General features: G+C 36.8%; 1 protein-coding gene and 1 long non-coding RNA gene across 8 annotated transcripts in view; one reads left to right on the top strand and one right to left on the bottom strand.

Moving 5' to 3' along the window:
* LOC117407496 (uncharacterized) lies at positions 1–8947 on the top strand. Of its 3 annotated transcripts, XR_009329354.1 has the most exons (5): positions 1–235; positions 1014–1167; positions 2608–2708; positions 3250–3339; positions 4283–8947. It is a non-coding gene; the product is annotated as an uncharacterized LOC117407496 (long non-coding RNA). The 3 variants fall into 3 exon arrangements; XR_004545064.3 differs by having other exon boundaries at positions 3–235; positions 3250–8947; XR_009329353.1 differs by having other exon boundaries at positions 97–235; positions 1014–2013; positions 3250–8947.
* Positions 8948–11443: 2496 nt separating this feature from the next.
* LOC117406694 (AF4/FMR2 family member 3-like) overlaps positions 11444–19685 on the bottom strand; it is a 266153-nt gene continuing 257911 nt past the window's right edge. For 2 of the 5 annotated variants that reach the window (XM_059028802.1, XM_059028803.1), the window contains exon 19: positions 11444–18378. In XM_059028802.1, coding sequence (XP_058884785.1) covers positions 18254–18378 — 125 coding nt within the window. In that variant the 3' untranslated portion in view covers positions 11444–18253. The remainder of the gene's footprint in view (positions 18379–19685) is intronic. The other 3 variants (XM_059028801.1, XM_059028800.1, XM_034010963.3) reach the window with 2 other exon arrangements.

The following is a 19685-nucleotide window of genomic DNA, read 5'->3' as shown; positions in this document are numbered from 1 at the left end:
CACTGTAAGAGACGCACCGCCGGCGAAGGGTCTCACAGCGACCTCTAACGGTTTGACTGCTATCTTTATTGACGCAGCGCAGAAACACGGTTTTCAGATTGGGAAACCCGCCCCTGTTCGCCCGCTGTTTTACTACAACACAGACTTTCGATATTCATTGACGTTGATGTCTGTCTGCGGATACTGGGGGGCTTTGACGGCATAAAACCCTTGCAGCAAACATGTAACACGACAGGTGGGAAGAATCACTTAACACTATCCACCTAGCGGGGTGATCAATTTCTTGAAGCTCTAGTCTTTTTTTTTTTTTTCGGGAAAATGTAAACCTTATTATGTCAATCTAGATGACTGTGGTGAAATAAGTTATATATATATATATATATATATATATATATATATATATATATATATATATATATATATATATATATATATATAGGTGTGTCAGTCTAGACGAGGTGGTGTTGCTGTGTGGTTTAGCAGTGGATAGTTTGCACAACCAGGGAGACTTGTGGAGGCCGATTTGCACGTTATGTACTGTATAATTATCTGTGTTATTGTGCTAGTATACCTCAGCACTGGGTCACGCTTAAAAACAGCATCGACTAAAGCCGGCGTTTAGTTCAGTTGTCCTTAGTTCCTCCGCGCATTCTTTCCTATTTTTGAATAAAGAAAATCGTTTTCTTCTGGATTGGCCCAGATCTGACTGCATAGTGATATTTTATCATGACAGAACCTGACTGATTGATTCGCGCTGATGACGTCCTGTCTGTTTAGTGTGTGTCCATAATAACACAGAGCTCTCGACCTTTCCAAGAAAGGTTAAACCGTGTGCTAGATAAGAATTTAAACTGCAATATGAAAAAGGCTTTGTCTACCTTTTTGTTTGATATTTAAAGGGAATTTACAATTGGTAATGACCTTTCATTTTGACATAATTTATGTTAATCAAAAAAACATAAGCTGTTTAATGTCATATTATGTGTGCTCTGTGTGTGTCTGTTTCAACACAGATCATTATTTACTATTTCGGCAAAAATTGCTTCTTGAAATATTCCTGAAGGCTGATTGTGAGGAAGGATAGCATTGTTCACTGAAGCCCAAAGGAGAAGTATTGTGGACTGGCGCCTGCAGGATGCTAATATGATTCTCCACCTCAGTGCCAGGGTACTGTTGTGTATTTTCCATTATTTCCATGCTCAAACCAACAAAACTCAGGCAAATAGAGATAGTTACTCAATACCTGTTTGATAAAGGGATGAATGTTCTGAAACAATTGTGATGACGCAGGGCATGATTTTACCATTGTATAAGTTACATTTTATGGGTACCCTTTTTGACTGTTATATTACAAGTGGACAGGGTGTTGCTAAACCCAATTCAGTATACAACATATGACAACATATATTGTTGGAAAACTCCAGGTGGGGGACATTGCTGCTGTACCCTTGAGCAAGGTACTTTACCTAGATTGCTCTAGTAAAAACCCAACTGTATAAATGGGGAATTGCATGTAAAAATAATGTGATATCTTGTAACAATTGTAAGTCACCCTGGATAAGGGCGTCTGCTAAGAAATAAATAAATAATAATAATAATAATAATAATAATAATAATAATAATAATCCCCCAATAACCATTTTCTCCATCACAGGTGGTTTTATACCGCACTAGAATTGTGTCCACTTCAGTTGAAGTGACCCAGTTGTCCAAATCCTCTAGCTGAACATTGGTTATAGAATTTTAAGTTCACCTTGTCTATTTTTCAAGTAACGTCGAGTTAAAGAAGCTTTAGACTTTTTATCCTCTGGTGTAAAGCGCCCCTGTTGCTTTGGTTTGTAATATAGTACAATCACATGGGGTACAGTTTGTTCTTAACACATGCTATCCTGCCTGTTGAAGCAAATTGGGGCATTGAGTTCTCATCATACCGGCTAGCCTCAGGCTCTTCTGTAATGAGCAGTTCAATACCTGGGATTTACCTCTATCTTAAGGAGAATAAACAACCTCCAGGTAAGTTAAGGAGTCTTCTGCACATCATGTCAAGAGCTTGATACAGTACTGGTTATGTAATTAACATTGAACATACTTTCTTTAAAAAAAATATTATATGAAAACCCATTTCGGTTTTTTCAACCCTACATTTGCCTGTTATTCTAAAGCTTGTCAGTAATGGCATTATCACGGTCTTTCGTCAGTAAATGTGCTGAAGCTAAGCTTCAGTATCTGACTCAACAGTCCCTTCTCTAGCATGGGTGCCTATTGTGAAACAGAAAATATTTAGTGTTTATTATTATTATTATTATTATTATTTATATATATATATATATATATTATTAATGGGCTTTCGTAGCTTCTTTATTAGGTCCTATGGGACTGCTTCAAACTACCAAGTGTTCGAAGCACTTGGTATTCTGACAGTTACAGTAAATTCACAATAAAGCTAGGTACTTGTGCTTATGGTTTAGAGTGCACTTCTATTCAGGTGTAAAAGACACATTATCAAATTTTAGGGATTGTATTAGAAAGTGGGCATCAGAAAAATAGTCTGCTTTCAAGTCATGCTCCTGGATGTGATGGGGTGCTACGATATTATTGGTCTTTCAGATATACTCTATGTGGCTGCATCAGACTTGGATATTATTTTGCAGTGGACTAATCCCACTATGTATGCACATCTACTGGAAGGCAAGATACACATGAGATAAGTAAGTCAGCTCCAAACAATGCTGTTTGAACATTGTATCGGCTTATTTTAGTTAATAAACAAACGTATGTAGCACAAATGTTATCCTGGGTATCAATGAGACAACCACCACGTACAATATTTGAAGGAATTGTAAAGTACAGTATAGAATCTATTTTAGTATTTTACAGTACACATTGTCAGAAATTATTTTATATGAACTAAACTACATTTTACAAACCAGGTAAAAAATTTTTTTTATTTTTTTTTATTTTGCAGGACAGCGTAAGTAGCAGAGAGTTCCGTGAAGCTAGCAACAATAAGATGATTACTTCCGGTTTTCAAAACAGCTCAGTGCAGGCAATGTATCAAAATAAGTGTCCCGTATCCAGCACAACAAATATAGTTTATATACATATAGAAAGTGGGGTGAAACGTAACGTAGAGACACTAAGGGGTACAGAAAATAAAGTTACTTACTTAAGATTTATGTCACTGTACTAGAAACACTACTTTTTATGCCAGGTGTCTAGTTATAACAGCCATTTTCCCTTCATTTTCAGATGCTGGGCACACTCAAGACCCACTCCTGACAAAACTAAAGATTGTGCATCCATGAAAGTGGGGAGGAATGTAATGTAGATACAGTGGGGGTACATTAAATAAAGTTACTTAAGATTTACGTCACTGTACTAGCAACACTACTTTTTACGTCAGGTGTCTAGTTAAAACAGCTATTTCCCTTAAATTACCTTATAATGCTCTCCACAAATTAGCAGCCGTTCATTTCCTAAAAATATAATAGAATATAGTTATAGGAATAATCAGATTTATGTCATTATACATAGTGCTTGGCTTTTAAAAAAAAAAATTGTAGGCAATGTAAATGTTGGTCAGCTTGTTATGGAGCATAGCATACCAAAACAACCATTTCCCCACAATGGGCATATGCATGTGTGATTCCTGAAAAAACTAAGGATTGTGCCTTAGTGAAAGGGCGGTGACATGCACTCTATAGACATCTACTGAATAGAATATAACCTTAGATCCACCAGATTGATATCATTGCAAATGTTGCTGGGTTTTCAATGGGGCTTGGGGTAACAAAAACAGCCATTTCCCTTTAGTCTAACTGGCATATGCTACCTACAGAATAAAGCAGGACAATTTATAATTGTATTAGTATTTTATTTAAACAAACAACCAAATTAATCCTGTGAGCTGCACAGCACTGGGGGGAGGAAAAACTACATTTAACTGAAGGAAACCTCAGGGAGTCCACAGCTAGCAGCTACCCTCTCCTCCAGGGCTACCTATTGGAGATCTGGAAAGGTGCTGGCAAACTTATTTTTGCTCGATACACCTGCGGGGAAAAAAAAATAGTGTTAGATTTCTGAAAGAGTTAATGGTAAAGAAATTGAATTAAAAAATGCAATTACATCTCCTTTAAAGGAAATAAATTACATTTTGACTTAACTATTTACATTGTAAGCATATTTTGCATAAACATGGTATCTTAGGATGCGAAAGGGTTATGGTGAAGTTCATTTTACGCAATCTATGTTACACTTACACGTTTGACTCATCTTTCCATAGAACATTGTTCCAGAACTCTTCAGGATCATCCAGGTGCTTTTTGGCAAACTTGAGATGAACATTCATGTTCTTCTTAGTGAGCAATGGTTTCTGCCTTGCCACTCTGCCATGAATTCCATTTTTGCCCAGTGTCTTTCTGATGGTGGAGTCATGAACACTGACCTTAGCCGAGGCGAGAGAGGCCTGCAGATACCTGGATGTTTTTCTAGGGTTCTTTGTGACTTCCTGGATGATTTTACGCCTTGCTCTTGGAGAGATTTGGCAGGACGGTCACTCCTGGGAAGATTCACTACTGTCCCAAACTTTCTCCATTTGGACAATATGGCTGACTGTGGTTTGGTGGAGCCCTAGAGCCTTAGAAATAGCTTTGTAACCCTTTCCAGACTGATAGGCATCAACAACTTTTTTCCGGAGGTCTTCAGGAATTTCTTTTGTTCATGGCATGATGTGCCTCTAGAACCTGTGTGCTGACAACTTCACTCTGATGGTAAGGGCCAAAGTTAGTCAGATTTATATTGGGCAGGGCTGGCCCAAATCAGGCCTGGTTGTTAACCAAGGTACTCAAACAGCTGACCCTAATTATTCCTTTAATTGGGTTGCGTTAACTAGGCGGGGCAATAACTTGTGAAAAATGTGCGAAAATGCAGAAAATCAGACGGGGCAAATACTTTTTCACGGCACTATATATATATATATATATATATATATATATATATATATATATATATATATATGGATTTAAAAAATAAAGTGTTCAATTTTTTATCTTATTCCATCTACTCTGGGCTGAACGGATAACGCTGGCAAACTCCTTCCCTGCTTGTTGGATGCTGTTTTTCGAGAGGTTGTTCCCTGGTGCAATAAGGCACACCAGGTCCGGCTCTTCAGGTAGGGTTTTGTTCAGCACTTCTTTACGGAGTGCAGCTGCACAAGCACCTGAAGTGCAGCTGTATCCAAAGTGCAGGTCACCCTTGGGCATCTGAACGTAACCATCTACCAGGCTCCTCAGATGCGAGTCTCCAAAAACCATAACAAACTCAAATAAAGGATACAAAATGGCCACATCATTTTATTATTTTATTTTCTTATATAGGAAATTAATTGATAGATTATGCTTGTTCTTTACAAACCTTTGAGCTGTTTCCTGCATTCTCAGGGAAAGCTGCCTTGTGGCCTTGTGCTGTTTACCACTACCATATTACTGATGAACATCCATAGCTAATAAAGTATAGCAGAAAACGTTAATTCATTATTAGTAGTATTAAATATAATTATTATAAATTAACTTATTATTAATATAATCATGAAAAGTATTACTAGTTTAAATAATTAAAAAATATATATTTCAGGACGTTTTGAGCAAAAGCCCGTCTTCAGCTATATAGAAAAAAAAATAAAGCTGTCTCTTTGAGCTAATATATATATATATATATATATATATATATATATATTAGCTCAAAGAGCCAGCTGCCCAACGTTTCGATATGTTGTACATATCTTTCTCAAGGGAGCCTGGAGGTATTTATAGGTTTTTGACGGCATGACAACTACTTGTTATTGTTTACATTCAAATTCATGATTTATTCTTACATGATGTAATGGTGTTCTATATATTGTGACATCATTTTTACTTCTATCTTTGAATCTGTATTAATTCTAATTAACACTACTTTATATAAACTTATATTTTTATTATATCATGCAATGCTGGCTCTGAGGATCAGTCTAGATTTGGCCTCCCCAGCGCATCAGCATGCACAACTTTTGAATGAATTTTGTTTATTTATTTAAATGTTATATATTTATTGAAGTTAATTAGTTCATTCTTTTCTGTTGAGTCCCGCTGGCATAATCGTGTTCAGTCTATTTATCCATTTACTTTCTTTTATTCTTCTATATGTCGCATTGTCTAATTTGAGCTGTTCTAATACTACAAACTTTACATCATTTATGTCATGTCCCTGACTGGTGAAGTGCTGTACTATTGGTTCATTCATTTTTTTATTTCTAATTAATGAAAGGTGGTTCTGAATTCTTTTATATAAAGTAGTTCCAGTCTCTCCAACATATTTGATTTCATCACATTTTTCACAGGCTATTCCATAAACAACATTACTATTTTTACAGTAGGTATTAGTTTTTAGTGGATATGTGGTGTTCTTATGTTTAATTATATTTTTACGTTTGTCTATGTATTTACACACTTTACATCTACTAGTGCATATGTTCGTAGAACCTATTTTGTTAATTATTCTTTTATGTTTACTGTGAACTAAAATATCACCTAAATTAGCTTCTCTTTTGAATGCTACAACTGGGGCCTTAAGAAATACTTTTTTTAATTTTTCTGAATTATGTAGAATCCGCAAGTGTTTCCAAACTATCTTAGAAATATTGGGCAAAAGTTTAGAGTAAGTCATTATTAATGGGACTCTTTTGACCTTTTTATCTCTATTTTTATAATCTAGTAGATCATCTCTTTTTAGTTTATCCACTTTTCTTAACTCCGTCTCTATAATTCTTTCTTTGTATCCTCTTTTTTTAAGATTTGTTTTTAATACATTTCTTTGTTTTACATAGTCACTTTCTTTTGAGCATATTCTTCGTATTCTTATTCCTAGACCCTTTGGGATTGCCCTTTTAGAGTGTATCGGATGTGCAGAGGACATGTGTAAATACTGGTGCATGTCAGTAGGTTTACAGAAGAGGTCAGTCTCAATTGAACCTTCTTCAAGTTTTACTGTGGTATCTAAAAATTCTATTCCTTTCCTTGTCCATCGAAGGTCCACCTTAATATTACTGTGTATTTCATTTGCCATTTTATGAAACTGGAAAAGAGACTCTTTTCCATGTGTCCAAACCCCAAAAATATCATCTACAAACCGAATGTTTTCTAAAGGTTCTCTTTCCGATTTTATAAGTAATTGTTCTTCCCATTTCCCCATGTATGTACTGGCAAAATGCATTCCTAATTTAGATCCTATTGCTGTACCATCGTTTTGTTTGTAATTCTTATCAACAAATGTAAAATAACTGTTTTCTAAAACTATGTTGATCATGTTCAGTACCTCTGCTGTAGGTATTGATTTATCTAGTCTATTATCTAGTGCTTTTTGACAAGCTTCTAAAGTTTCTTTACGAGGGACACTTGGTTACAAGGATTTTACATCCATGCAAAATAAAATTGTATTCTCTGGAAGGTTGTGTTTTATTGATTCAAGTCTTTTTAAAAATTGTGCTGTATCCTTAACATAGCTTGGTAATTTCTCAATGTGCGACCTAAGTTGTTTTTCTGCTATTTCAGCTATTATGTGTGTTGGATTATCAATTGTACTGACTATCATTCACATAGGGTGATTTTCTTTGTGCATTTTAGGATTTCCTCTTGCTAGGCCTGTTCTTGCATTATGTGGCTGCATGTATTTTTTTAATTCTTTTGATATAATGCCTTTATTGTATAGTCTCTCCGCAATTTCCTTAACCTCTTTTACCGATTTATTGATCTTATTGCTTTTAACTTCTTCATATGTATATGTATTATTTAATTCACATTCTACAGATTTCATATAGTCATCTGTGTTCATTATCACTATTCCTGAGCCTTTATCTGCTGGTCTTATCATTATATCATCATCATTTAACAACTCAGTCATAGCTTGTTCTTCACTATTGGTTAAATTAAGTTTACATCTTTTCTTTAGTCCTACTATTATTTCTTGTTTAACTACTTCAATATACATATCTAACCATTTATCTCTTCCATCCGGAGGAGTCCATGTGCTTGTACTATTAACCTTAATCCCATGGTCATAATTACCCTCTGAATCCGAGATATTTTCATTGAAAAAATATTCTGCTAATCTCATGCGTCTCTCCCACTCCTTTAATTCAGTGGCCAGTTTATCTTTATCGATGTATCTTTTAGTCGGTATAAACTTAAGTCCTTTACTCAGTACCGCTTTTTGGGATGTGGTTAAAGTTTTACTTGATAAATTAAATACTATGTCTTCTGTCTTATCTTTTGTGTATTTGGTACCATGTTTATTTTTGGGTCTCCTATCTTTCTGTTTTGAATTCTCTGTCCTATTCATGTTTAACTCTCTATTTTGCATTTTATTATTTACTTTAACCTGGTTTATTTTTACTGTTTTAGATTTATTTTGATTATCTTTCTTAATTATTCCACAGTATTTAGATTTTCTTCCGGTTTCATTGTCTTTAAATACAAGAACTGAGAAATGGTTATTGTTGTATAAAAGATTAATTGGATTGTTCTTATTTTTAATATATTCCATTGTGCCTTCGTATTTAAAACAGTCCTTATTCTTTAAGTCTATGTATACGTGTATGGGCCTATTTAGGAGGTCTACAGCTGCCATAACTTCTGCCTCTGTAGCCCAAGAATCTATACTCCCATCACTTAATTTCATTTTTTCAATATGGGTCACTGAATCGATGTACATTTCATATTGTTGTATATTGCTTTCCATTACTTCTGTTATATCATGTCTAATTGTTCGATGGTCATTTTGTGAACCGTATAGAACTACACCTAAACATCTAAAGAAACAGTTCCCGTCCTTCTCTATTTGAACTATGTTGTAGCCGTCATAACTCTTCTACTCGCATTGCTCAAGCATTCTATTCGAAAGTGTTTCAGCAGTGTTTTCCTTATTCTCTGATTTGTATATATATATATATATATATATATATATATATATATATATATATTTGTATATATATAATATCTATATTGTACAGGTTTTAACAGTAAAATAACCACACAAAATATAAATGATCTGTTGTGTCCCAGTAGCTATTATTGTTATGTGTATTGTTAATATTTTTAATGTTACACAAATGTTACATCATTTTTTTTATTTTTTTATTTAAAAATATTATTTGTAATACATGGAATGAAATAGCTTTTCCCCCAGAATATTTATTTCGGTGTTTGTGCTTATAGGGTTTAACTTACGAAAACCGGAATAAAGCATACAGTGTAACTGTATTATATGAGATATCAGAGACTATTTTTAAAAAACAAAAAATATGTATTTAAGGCTATCTGGATATTTATACGTTATCTGTCAATCAGATCCATTTAGCGCCTAATTATGATTGACAGGCTATTAAAGCGCTAAAAACTAAGGGCCTCATTCACTAAACGGTAAATGGCCAGAATTACCGCTTTTGAGGGGGAAGCCACACCGCGCGCAAAAATGAAACATATATATGGCTGCTCGATAGAAAAGGTAGGTATGGTTCTGAGTTTGTCACAATGACAGCGTCCAAGGAGGACAGAGTGAGGAATCAAAAGTTTACAGACCAGGAGCTAAATGTATTAGCAGAAGTGGTGGGGAATTATGAAAGGCTTTATCCCGGAGTTCTTTTGGCAGCTCCTTGTTCGGCATGTTTTGCCATTTGCTTCAAATTCACTTCATACAACAGAAACAACTTGATTCTTCATCCAGGAGTATTCGAATTAGTTGAACTACTGTGATTGGACACAGGTGGACTCTATTTAACTTATTATGTGCCTTGTTAAGGCAGTTTGTTGTACCTGAGCTAATTTGGATTTGCTATGACAAAGGGTGTGAAGACTTATGCAATCAAGACTTTTTTTTTTTTTTTTTTTTTTAATTACTTTTTGAATATTTCTATAATTGTTCTTTCACGTTGAAAGTGTAGCTGATGTTGTGTAGATCAGTGAAACTAACTCCTACTTTAATGCATTATGAATTGTATTTTTTAGGCAGTAGAACGTGAAAAATGTTCAAGGGTGTGAAGACTTTTTCAAGGCACTGTATTTCATTGACCAGCCGTTGTATTGGTATATTCGCTGCACTAAAGGCTTCCACTAATTCAAACGTGTTGATATTACGTGCTTCTCCACTTTCTGTGCTCTTTTTAAACAATCCTGTGATTGTGATCTGCGTCAAGTTTGATTTTCTTGTTTTGGTGTACTGCGCTGTCAAGATGCTTGTCAATAGTATCTTTTTTTAGAAGATCCAAAGACACATTACAAGTTGAGCAAAACAGAATCCCACCATCTGCACGCAGCGTCCCCTTTTCGTAGCTCTGAACACGATCTTCTGTTGAAATGAATTTAGCTTTTTTTTAATGTCAATGTTAATCATACACTGCAAGCTAATGAATCAACACTAGCTAAACAACCATTTTAAACGTCATTATACAGTATGAGGAATTCACCAATCATGAAGCCGGTATTAAAATAAAATGCATGTTTTTTTTTTGTTTTTTTTTATCGTATGCAGTCAAATAGAAGATTTCTGTGAAATTCATGATATTGTTAATTTTCCGGGACCCTACATATAAGGCTGGTATGATCTGTGGTCAGTCTGTATCCCGTTATATTACCCTTCCTGACCCAGCCCTAGTAAGGTCTGCCTGGTCCAAAATACTCTCTCCCTGACTTGTTCTCGGTCTCCTGTGCAGCTCTTCTGCTGGTTCTGTGACACCGCCTGGTTTCAATAAGTGGTACTTTTAACACACGCTAAGGCACCTAGTAAAGTTAGCGTCCTTAAGTAAATATGGTTTGCATATCAAATACCTCCCTCGTCGTATTTTGTGACGTAATTTGCATACATTTCAAAACATTAACATTATTCATTATATTTAAATGACTTGAACGCGGTACTTTTTCGACACGCTAGGTTGCCTGCCACTGGTTACTGAATACAGCAGGTGTACAAAACACGTTACCGCTGTTTAGTGTGTGAGGCTCCAGGTGTCTAAAGGAGTTAGATGTCGTGTCTGAAGAAACATTTAAAAAAAATAATATCTATATTGAAAATATACTGGGGGTTATCTATGTTTTTATTTACTTAATTCTAATTTTTAATAATGTGTAAAAAAATAATGTAATTGTATGTAAAAATAATGTGATATCTTGTAACAATTGTAAGTCGCCCTGAATAAGGGTGTCTGCTAAGAAATAAATAATTATTATTATTATTATTATGTTTAATAACAAACATGGTACAGTCCTGATCTCTTAGTGATGCATAGTATATACAAATCAGCATAGAATGTCTTTGATACAATACCTACCTGCCAAACTTCCATTGAGTCTAACGTTACACTTTTAATATGTAGCATAGACAACTAAAATGAAATACCTACACCCACACTTCATGGATCTTTTTGTGAAATATGGTGTGTGTATTGTAATATTAACTTACCATTAAATATGAGGGAAGCCCAGTACACATCACTTTTATTTATTATTTGGTTGTTCAATACAAAGTTACATAATATTGTAGCAAACCAGCTATTTGTAGAGAAGTAGGAATAGAGTAGAGGAGACAAGAAGCTGAGACGAGATGCACAGTGGACATAACTCTTAGACACCTGTATAGCATTTTCACAGGCTCCCCTTAAATAGCCCTTAGCCCATGAACAGCATTTCAACAATGTAATAATTCTGCCCAATCAACACCCCCCATCCCTTGTTTCTGCCCACGTGCACCCCTCCGTCCCCTGAATCCCTCATCCCCTGAATCCCTTGGCTGCACTGGCGAGGGTGACTGACGGTACAAAGTTGCACACAGGTCCGTTCACTGAAGCAATCTCTTGCAGCCCCTGCAGGCGCCAGCTCCCACGCACCACCCAGAAGCGATCTCAGCAGGCCACCTAGCACTGCCTCTCTGCACTGTGCACGCAGGAGCTCAGTGCCCTGCATGCCTGGTTTTGTTGCTAGCAAGCCTTATCCATAACAACGTAAACCACCTCTCCTACGCGGTCCAAGACCCGGCAGGGTCCTATACAGGCTCTGTCCTGTTCTTCCACACAAAAGTGCTGACCCCTCACTTGAGTATCATAATGCCTTTTCTGGCAAATGCCCCCAGTCTGCAGCTGGTCACCGGCAAAGCGATTGGAATTATCCAGGCAGCTTGCCTGCCATATTCTGGGCCGGTTGCCTCTCCCAGGTCGCCCCATGACCAGTCAAACAACAGCTCACCTGGGGTCCGGAACTCCTGGCCAAGCATTAGTACAGCAGGGGTAAAGTTAGTGGAGTCCTGCACAGCGGAGTGGCAGTAGCAGTTTTAGGTTTTAGGTATATGCAACCCGTGCAATTGCCCATAAACAGAAAAAACACAGCGTGTAGGAGTTTAAAGCTGTGAGCAAGTCTGTCAGATGTGCCATGTAATCATGTAACCCATGATTTAAGATAAAAATGGTAAACCATTTAAATATGAACTAATTTCGACACACTGAAAATAAAGTTTGCCTGCTGCAGACTTCATGGGAATACATGTATAGGTGTCTCACACGTGTAAGCCTGCGTGTTTGAATGAACCTGGAAACAAATCTAAATAAATGCTTTTCTAGCCAATATATCGTCCTCGCCTCTTGCGATGCTCCACTGCATCTACAAGGGAAATTTACTGGACCTGTATCCTAACCTCAGTATTGCCTTGCATCTGCTTTTGACTGTGCCTGTCACAGTAGCATCGGGGGAAAGAAGCTTTTTGTGGCTTTTCAATTTCTACAATGTCACAGGGCAGTTATCGATCATGCACCAGATTTGCCGAAAACTGGTTTATTCAGCAACAATTGTAGACTTTATCACTGTGTGTGACAGCGATGACGAGTGGTCTGACGTCAGGGCAGAAACAGGAACACAAACGACAGAGAGAGGTGGAGTTTGGTGGAGCTGAGAGAATGCTTTCGCTCAGCATTTAATGAATAAACAGACAGAAAATAAACGGTTGTAACAAAAACACAAAAACAGGACACGGCACTCTACGCCAAAATAAAATAGACAAACAAAACGTACTAAACAGTAAACAGATGGACAGACAAATGAAACACGGTGAGTGAGACACTTCTTATTATTCTTCTTATTATTCTTTTTATCTCCTTCTCCACACTCGTTCTCCACTCACCGAACACCCAACCACCAGTGAGTGAAAACATGCAGCTTTTATGCAGTTGTACCGAGACTCGATTGCTAGTCAATCATTCAATTGGAATCTCTGTACAACTGCACGTGAATTAATTAAAGTGCAATTCCCCGTGCTCACATATTATTACTTTTTACTTGCACGTGATGTGATGTGCCATCCCCGTGCCTAAATACAAATATACAATTTACACACACGTGAAACACAGACCCGCTTATATCCCGTGTACCAATGCCTATACACCAACATTTACACACAACACGTAACATATAACATACACAGGGGGGCACTTTGCCACACTGTGAAATCACAAAAGGTTAATTTCTAACTGTCTCTGCGAGTGTGTTTTTTTGCGATTGCTGTAGTAAAATGCAATACAAATGGTTGTTGCCCTGTTTGAAAGTCATGGTATCGTAGCGTAGCATTACTGGTAATAGGGAATAGGGGCCCCAGAATCGAGCTTTGCATGGGGCCACCGTGGGACAAATGCACCACTGCGAAGCAGAACCAAGGGCAGTTGGACGTCCCAATCTTGCCTCTGCCACGGTCTCCGCCTCTTGATCAGGGATGGCATAGGCTTCTGGCTACTTGGTAAAGTAATCCATGGCCACCAGGATGTAGTGCCCCCCAATCCGAGCAAGGAAAGGGCCCCAGAATATCGACTTGTGCTTCACAACGCACTCAGACGTGCGTAAGATATGTCACCTTGGCATGGGTTATTGCTTAAGTACTTCCTGGAATTCCAAATTTCCAGAAGCACATGTTCATATCACAAAATGATTACCAAAAATATGGTAAAATATATAGATTTAATACATTCTTCATTTTATTTGCTTTATCGGTTTTCTTTGACTTTAATGAAGATATAATTTAAGTTCTTAGGAATACTCAAGGAATTGCTTTGAACAAAAACATGCAAAACTTACACAGAATCCAATAAATGGGAATTATACAACAATACAACACAAGATGTTTCACCCCCATCTCTCTCCAGAAGTTTTATTGCAATGCTTTAAAAACAGTATGAACATGTTTGTTATAAAAGTGCTTATTCTTAGAAATCAATTAAGGCTGTATTGTAACATTGTACAGTGGGGCTGCTTTACTGTTCCAGAACAACTGCACTACAACAGATTTCCAGAAGAACATGTGGTAGATTGGACTAAGTAACATGTGCAAGATGAACTTGTACAGTGTGTATTGTGTTTGACATATGTCTGCCTTACACTGTAAATGCACTGTATAGAATAACAAGGCATATCCACTCCTAAAATACACAAACAGTTTTTCTCAGGCTAGGTATTTTTGCACTCCAGTTACCAAAATGAAACACAATTTAAGTCCATGTCCTCTAAGAGTTATATTACAGAAGACATAATGAGAAAAAAAAGCTTTTTTTATATAAATAACTTTAAAAGTAATGATATGTACATAATTTTACAACATCATTTACTGTACACCTCAATGGTGCTTTATTACTTCTCCATTATTGAATATTCACACAAATATACACTCCATGTGGTTTACTCTCAGGAAAAACACTACATGAAGTGCCATATCTATTAATTTAGTTAAATAAGAAACACCGCTTGCTATTATTGATATGTACTTTTACTGTACATATTCCAGTTTTCCAAAAATGAGGATAGCAACACTACCATTTTTCAAGGTGATGTCTGTTGCCACAGTGTTCGCAATCTTGCTGAACACATTTTAAAGTTATGCATTTGTTGAGAACTGGATCTGTTGCCTTTTTAGTTTATTCTGTGGTGTGGCAGGCTTCTTGGAATTACAGATATTGTATTTACTGAATGGATAACATTTTCTGTACACTGAGTCTGAGGGATGGGCTTATTAAAATGGTTTGCCTATTTTTGAATAGGGGATGAATAGACATTTTCCCTTTGCATATCATCATCCACTTAGAGTCCAGTGTTAACGATGCTCAGACAATGTTGTACAAATTATGAATCACCCTAATATTTAGGAATATCAAGATATTTTGTGAAACAAATGCTTAATTGGGGTTAAATGTAAAAGAAATGCCATTTCCACCTTTGGTTAAAAAAACAAATAAATAATAAAACAGAACTGACAGTTTTACACGCAGGGAACTAACACAGTAAACGTTACAATGATATTCCAAGTAGGGAGTACTACCATAAATGTTGGGCAAAAAACAGATGTATTCTTTTTTTTTAATTTTTGTTGTTTTCTCCCCAATTTAGTAGTGTCCAATTATTTTGTGTTGCTCAGCTTGCCGCTACCACCCCTGTGCTGACTCGAGAGGGGCAAAGACGAACACACGCTGTCCTCCGAAGCGTGTGCTGTTAGCTGCAGATTCACCATGCAGTCGGAGGACAACGCAGCTCTCGGACAGCTTACAGGCAAGCCTGCAGGCGCCCGGCCAGACCACAGGGGGTCGCTGGTGCGCGGTGAGCCGGGGACACCCTGGCCGTCCTAACCCTCCCTCCCCGGGCGGTGCTCGGCCAATTGTGCGCCACCCCCTGGGAGCTCCCATCCTCGGTCGACAAAGGAATAGCCTGGACTCGAACCGACGACGTCCAGACTATAGGGTGCATGCTGCACTCTACACGAGTGCTTTTACTGGATGCGCTATTCGGGAGCACCAGATGTTGTATTCTGACCATAATCCCACCTCCTTTAATTTAATTAACCTATTATTTAAATGGCATTTATCCATAGCACATAGCACCAGCCCATGATACCTGAAAATTGTAACTACACGTTTGTTTGTAAAAGGTATTGTATTATTATTTAGCCTACAGGAAATGTGAGAGCTCCTACTTAAACAGTTCCATAAAGCAAACTCTTCTAAAGAATTAGAAACTCACCTTGACTTTTACAACATTTCTAACTTCTTATAGTTGCTACCTCCTAGGTATTATTGCAAATAAGCCCACCACTTATAGTGTATACTAAAAGCTCTGCTTCAGTGTAATTACAATGTTAACAGTCAGTAAACTGAATTAAACAGTGGGAGGTCTGAATACCAGCGATCAGGTAATATACATTTGTATACCAAGGTTATGGAAATCAAACATCGAATTGTGTATGTGGGTCTCTTTAATGCATTTCTGTCTGCAAAAATACTGAAAAGTGCAGGACTGGTCTCTTTTAGTTATCCAAATGATTGTATTTATTTAATCAGCCAGCATTTATATCAATTGAATAGTCCCCAGTAAACAATGATCATTGAGATATTTAGCATTGAATAATGGTTTCATATTCGGTGATCCTGTGTGAATTTTTTTTTTTTTTTTTTTACCCAATCTCATTTTAGAATCTATCTTGCATTCATTAAAATGCAATGCTGAAATGACCAGGCAAATCGCAGTTCAAAATTGAAGCATGTGCCGAAGCAGATACGGAAAGATATTTTCTGATATTGGATTTCAAATAAACATACTTTCTTTTCCAAACATTGTGCTTGTTATATGAATCCTCAGTGAATATTCACAGAGTGCTCTGGTCATTTCACTCCTTTGGACAACTGTAAACAACTCTCTCTACCCCTACAGTATGGTGTATCCTCTATATGTCTTTATATGACAAATAATCTAATATACAGGCTGGAATGCTGTTATCACTTAAAATATATTTTATGTTTGATTCTAGATCACAGGGTACAGTCAATCTAAATGCTGTTGTCCTGTAACTCCCTGCTGTTTTGAACTATAACATGGTTTATTTTCATAACCTTGGTAAAACATTTAAAATGATCTCAGTGCCAGTATTTACATTTTAATAGGTATTCAATATATAAACCTGCAACTTTGTCCAATTAAAAATATTCCGAAACTGGAAGTTGACCTGCAGGACTGTTCTGATTTACGTTCAGGCTACAGTAATGATGATCATGCAAAGCTATACAGACACCACTTGATGGCACTGCACATCCATTTCTCATTTTGGCTAAACCAAATTGAAGTGTCCTTGAGCCTTTTAAAGATGTTCTATGGGGAATTGTATTATGTTATGTTGTAATTTGTAATGAGGATTTTTGAGTGAATACATTGATGCTCCTGACTAACAAGTAAGGGATACTATTTCCATAATGATTTTATTTTTTTATTATTTTTATTTTTTATTTTTATATACATACATCGGCAGATTCCTACACATTTCTTTTCGCTAGACTAGACACAAGTTTGCTATTTAAGTATTTAAGATAAAACAGGACTATGGACTAGGGGAGTTAAACGCCCAGAAGTTTTGTTCAGATTGATAAATACATAAAAATACATACAGGAGGGGAACAAAATTGAACAAAAACACCTGTCAGGTGTAGCACAAACTTTCTCTAGCTCACGTGACTGATTTGCTTGTTGTAAAAATGTATTCTGTAATATAAAAGATGCATCTCCCTGCAAGTACATTTCAGTCACCATGGGTAAGACAGTAGATCTGACATTGTAAGTCTTGTATCCAACCCCCCCCCCCTCCCCCAACAATTTTAAAAACCTTGCAGAATTGTCACTTTAAAGTGTAACAGATCACCCAGCAAAGTTTACAAGAAATGCATTTCATTACCTTTGCTGTGTCCCATATTGTCCGTATTGCAGGGTTATATATTTAAACATATTGCCAACTCTTTTGAAAATTTTAATCAGATATCACGAGTCATAAATCTGAGGAGCGTTTACCAAGAGAATGTTGAAACAAGAAATTCCATAGGTTTTTTTTTTACCAAAGATGTGTGAATAAAAAAATATCTAAACTATCGGGAACATGTTAAAAAAAAAAAAAAAAAAAAAAATGCAGCGATCTGAACAACATGGGATACAGCAAAGGATGTGTTTCCTGTAAACACTGCAGGGGGTTCTGGAACACTTTAATGAAGGTGTACTTCTATAAAGAGTGGAACCCTTGTTTTCACCTGATATGCTGTGGAATCCAGCGACATTCACTAGTGTTCTTGTAGAAAATATATTTTCGATGCAGAAAGAAAAACATATTTTCTGTATCACAGTGTCTGGAATTACCATGTTCTTATTTGAGTTGAAAACCAGTCTGGCTGTCAATGGGACAACTGAGTGCTATTTCGTATCCAGTGTAGTCCTTGTCTGGTGTACTGAACTAGATGCGTCATACTACTGTGCAGCGTCAGCGGTCTCATTAATGCGTTAAGGTAATTAAAGAACTCTGGAAGACAAAGAAGGAAGGATTAATAACCTTGCTTTGCATAATCAATTACATGTAAAACTATCCATAATTTAGGGGAATACTGATAAAGCCTGGTTTCTACCACCACATTTTTTTCTTTTTTTAAAAAAAAAATTAGGCTTAAACTCGATCTTACCCATAAATGGTGCCAAATAATGTAATTGAAGTATCTTTAAATGTAAGTGTAACTGTGATAAAACAGGTAAAACCTGATTTTACCCGATTCCCCTCATATACTTCAATTATACAATAATGTAATTGTTTCTGACTGAATCCCAAAGGTGTAATAACCAATGCTTATCAAAAACATGTTCTTACCACTTATAAGCATAATAACACTAATTACAGGTCCCATAATTTTACACACACTCCAACAACTCATGATGCATTTTAGTGTTTTCAAACAAACCTGTAAGTGGTAATTCAATAAAGCACCTCAGTCAGCTGTATTGGATAAATCTAACAAGAATGTATTCATTTTAAATTGTAATGTGCCCAATCATTTTTTCCCCTCACCGTAGCAATTCCCCACACAGGTCAGGCGAACAGTGACTTTGCACAGCCAGGACGCAAACCTGCACTGTATGACTCACCCTGAGTTTAGTATTTAATGTTTTACCTATGTAATATCCTACTGTGTGTCATGTATCATTCTCGATTACTGTTTCAGCTTAGATCACTATTTAACATGCTTCAGGTGTTTTCCTTTGGCTAATCAGTTGATTGAAGCGACTGACCTGTTTAGTACGTGGGCTCTGTTGCTGCTTGCAGTTAGAGCAGTAGTAGATTGAAGTGAATTTTGATAGCGTGTAAACTGGACAAGCTCTAGACATGCAGGACCATATAAATTGGCAAACAGTGTTTTAGAACGCCAGTCGTTCTACGCGCCAGCCAGTCTAAGGGCCACACATCCAAGGACAGTCTGAGCTGTGGCAGTCAGAGTGAGGACAGGTGGAGCGAGGACCTTTCCCAAACCTCTCCCAATGGCTACTAGAGGCCTCATTCCCACTCTGACACCTAACGTCTGGATCCCCTAGACACAGTGTGCTCACTCTTTCTGCTTTCCTACAATGAACACGGGTAAGTACCTGCTGCAGATACCGTTACTAACTCCTTCTCCCCCTACGCTGCCTGCTACAAATTTGAAAATCTCCTTTTTCAATTGTCGTTCTCTGACAAACTCTGCGTCTCAGTGAACTCATAACTGATGCCAATCTTGATCTTCTCTGTCTAGCTAAAACTTGGCAGTCTGTAAACGACATGCACTCGCTGCATCTAGCCACCCC

The sequence above is a fragment of the Acipenser ruthenus genome, chromosome 8, assembly GCF_902713425.1.
Source record: "Acipenser ruthenus chromosome 8, fAciRut3.2 maternal haplotype, whole genome shotgun sequence".
NCBI lineage: Eukaryota > Metazoa > Chordata > Actinopteri > Acipenseriformes > Acipenseridae > Acipenser > Acipenser ruthenus.
Note: the sequence above shows the minus strand (reverse complement) of the source record. Positions and strands in the feature narration are given on the sequence as shown.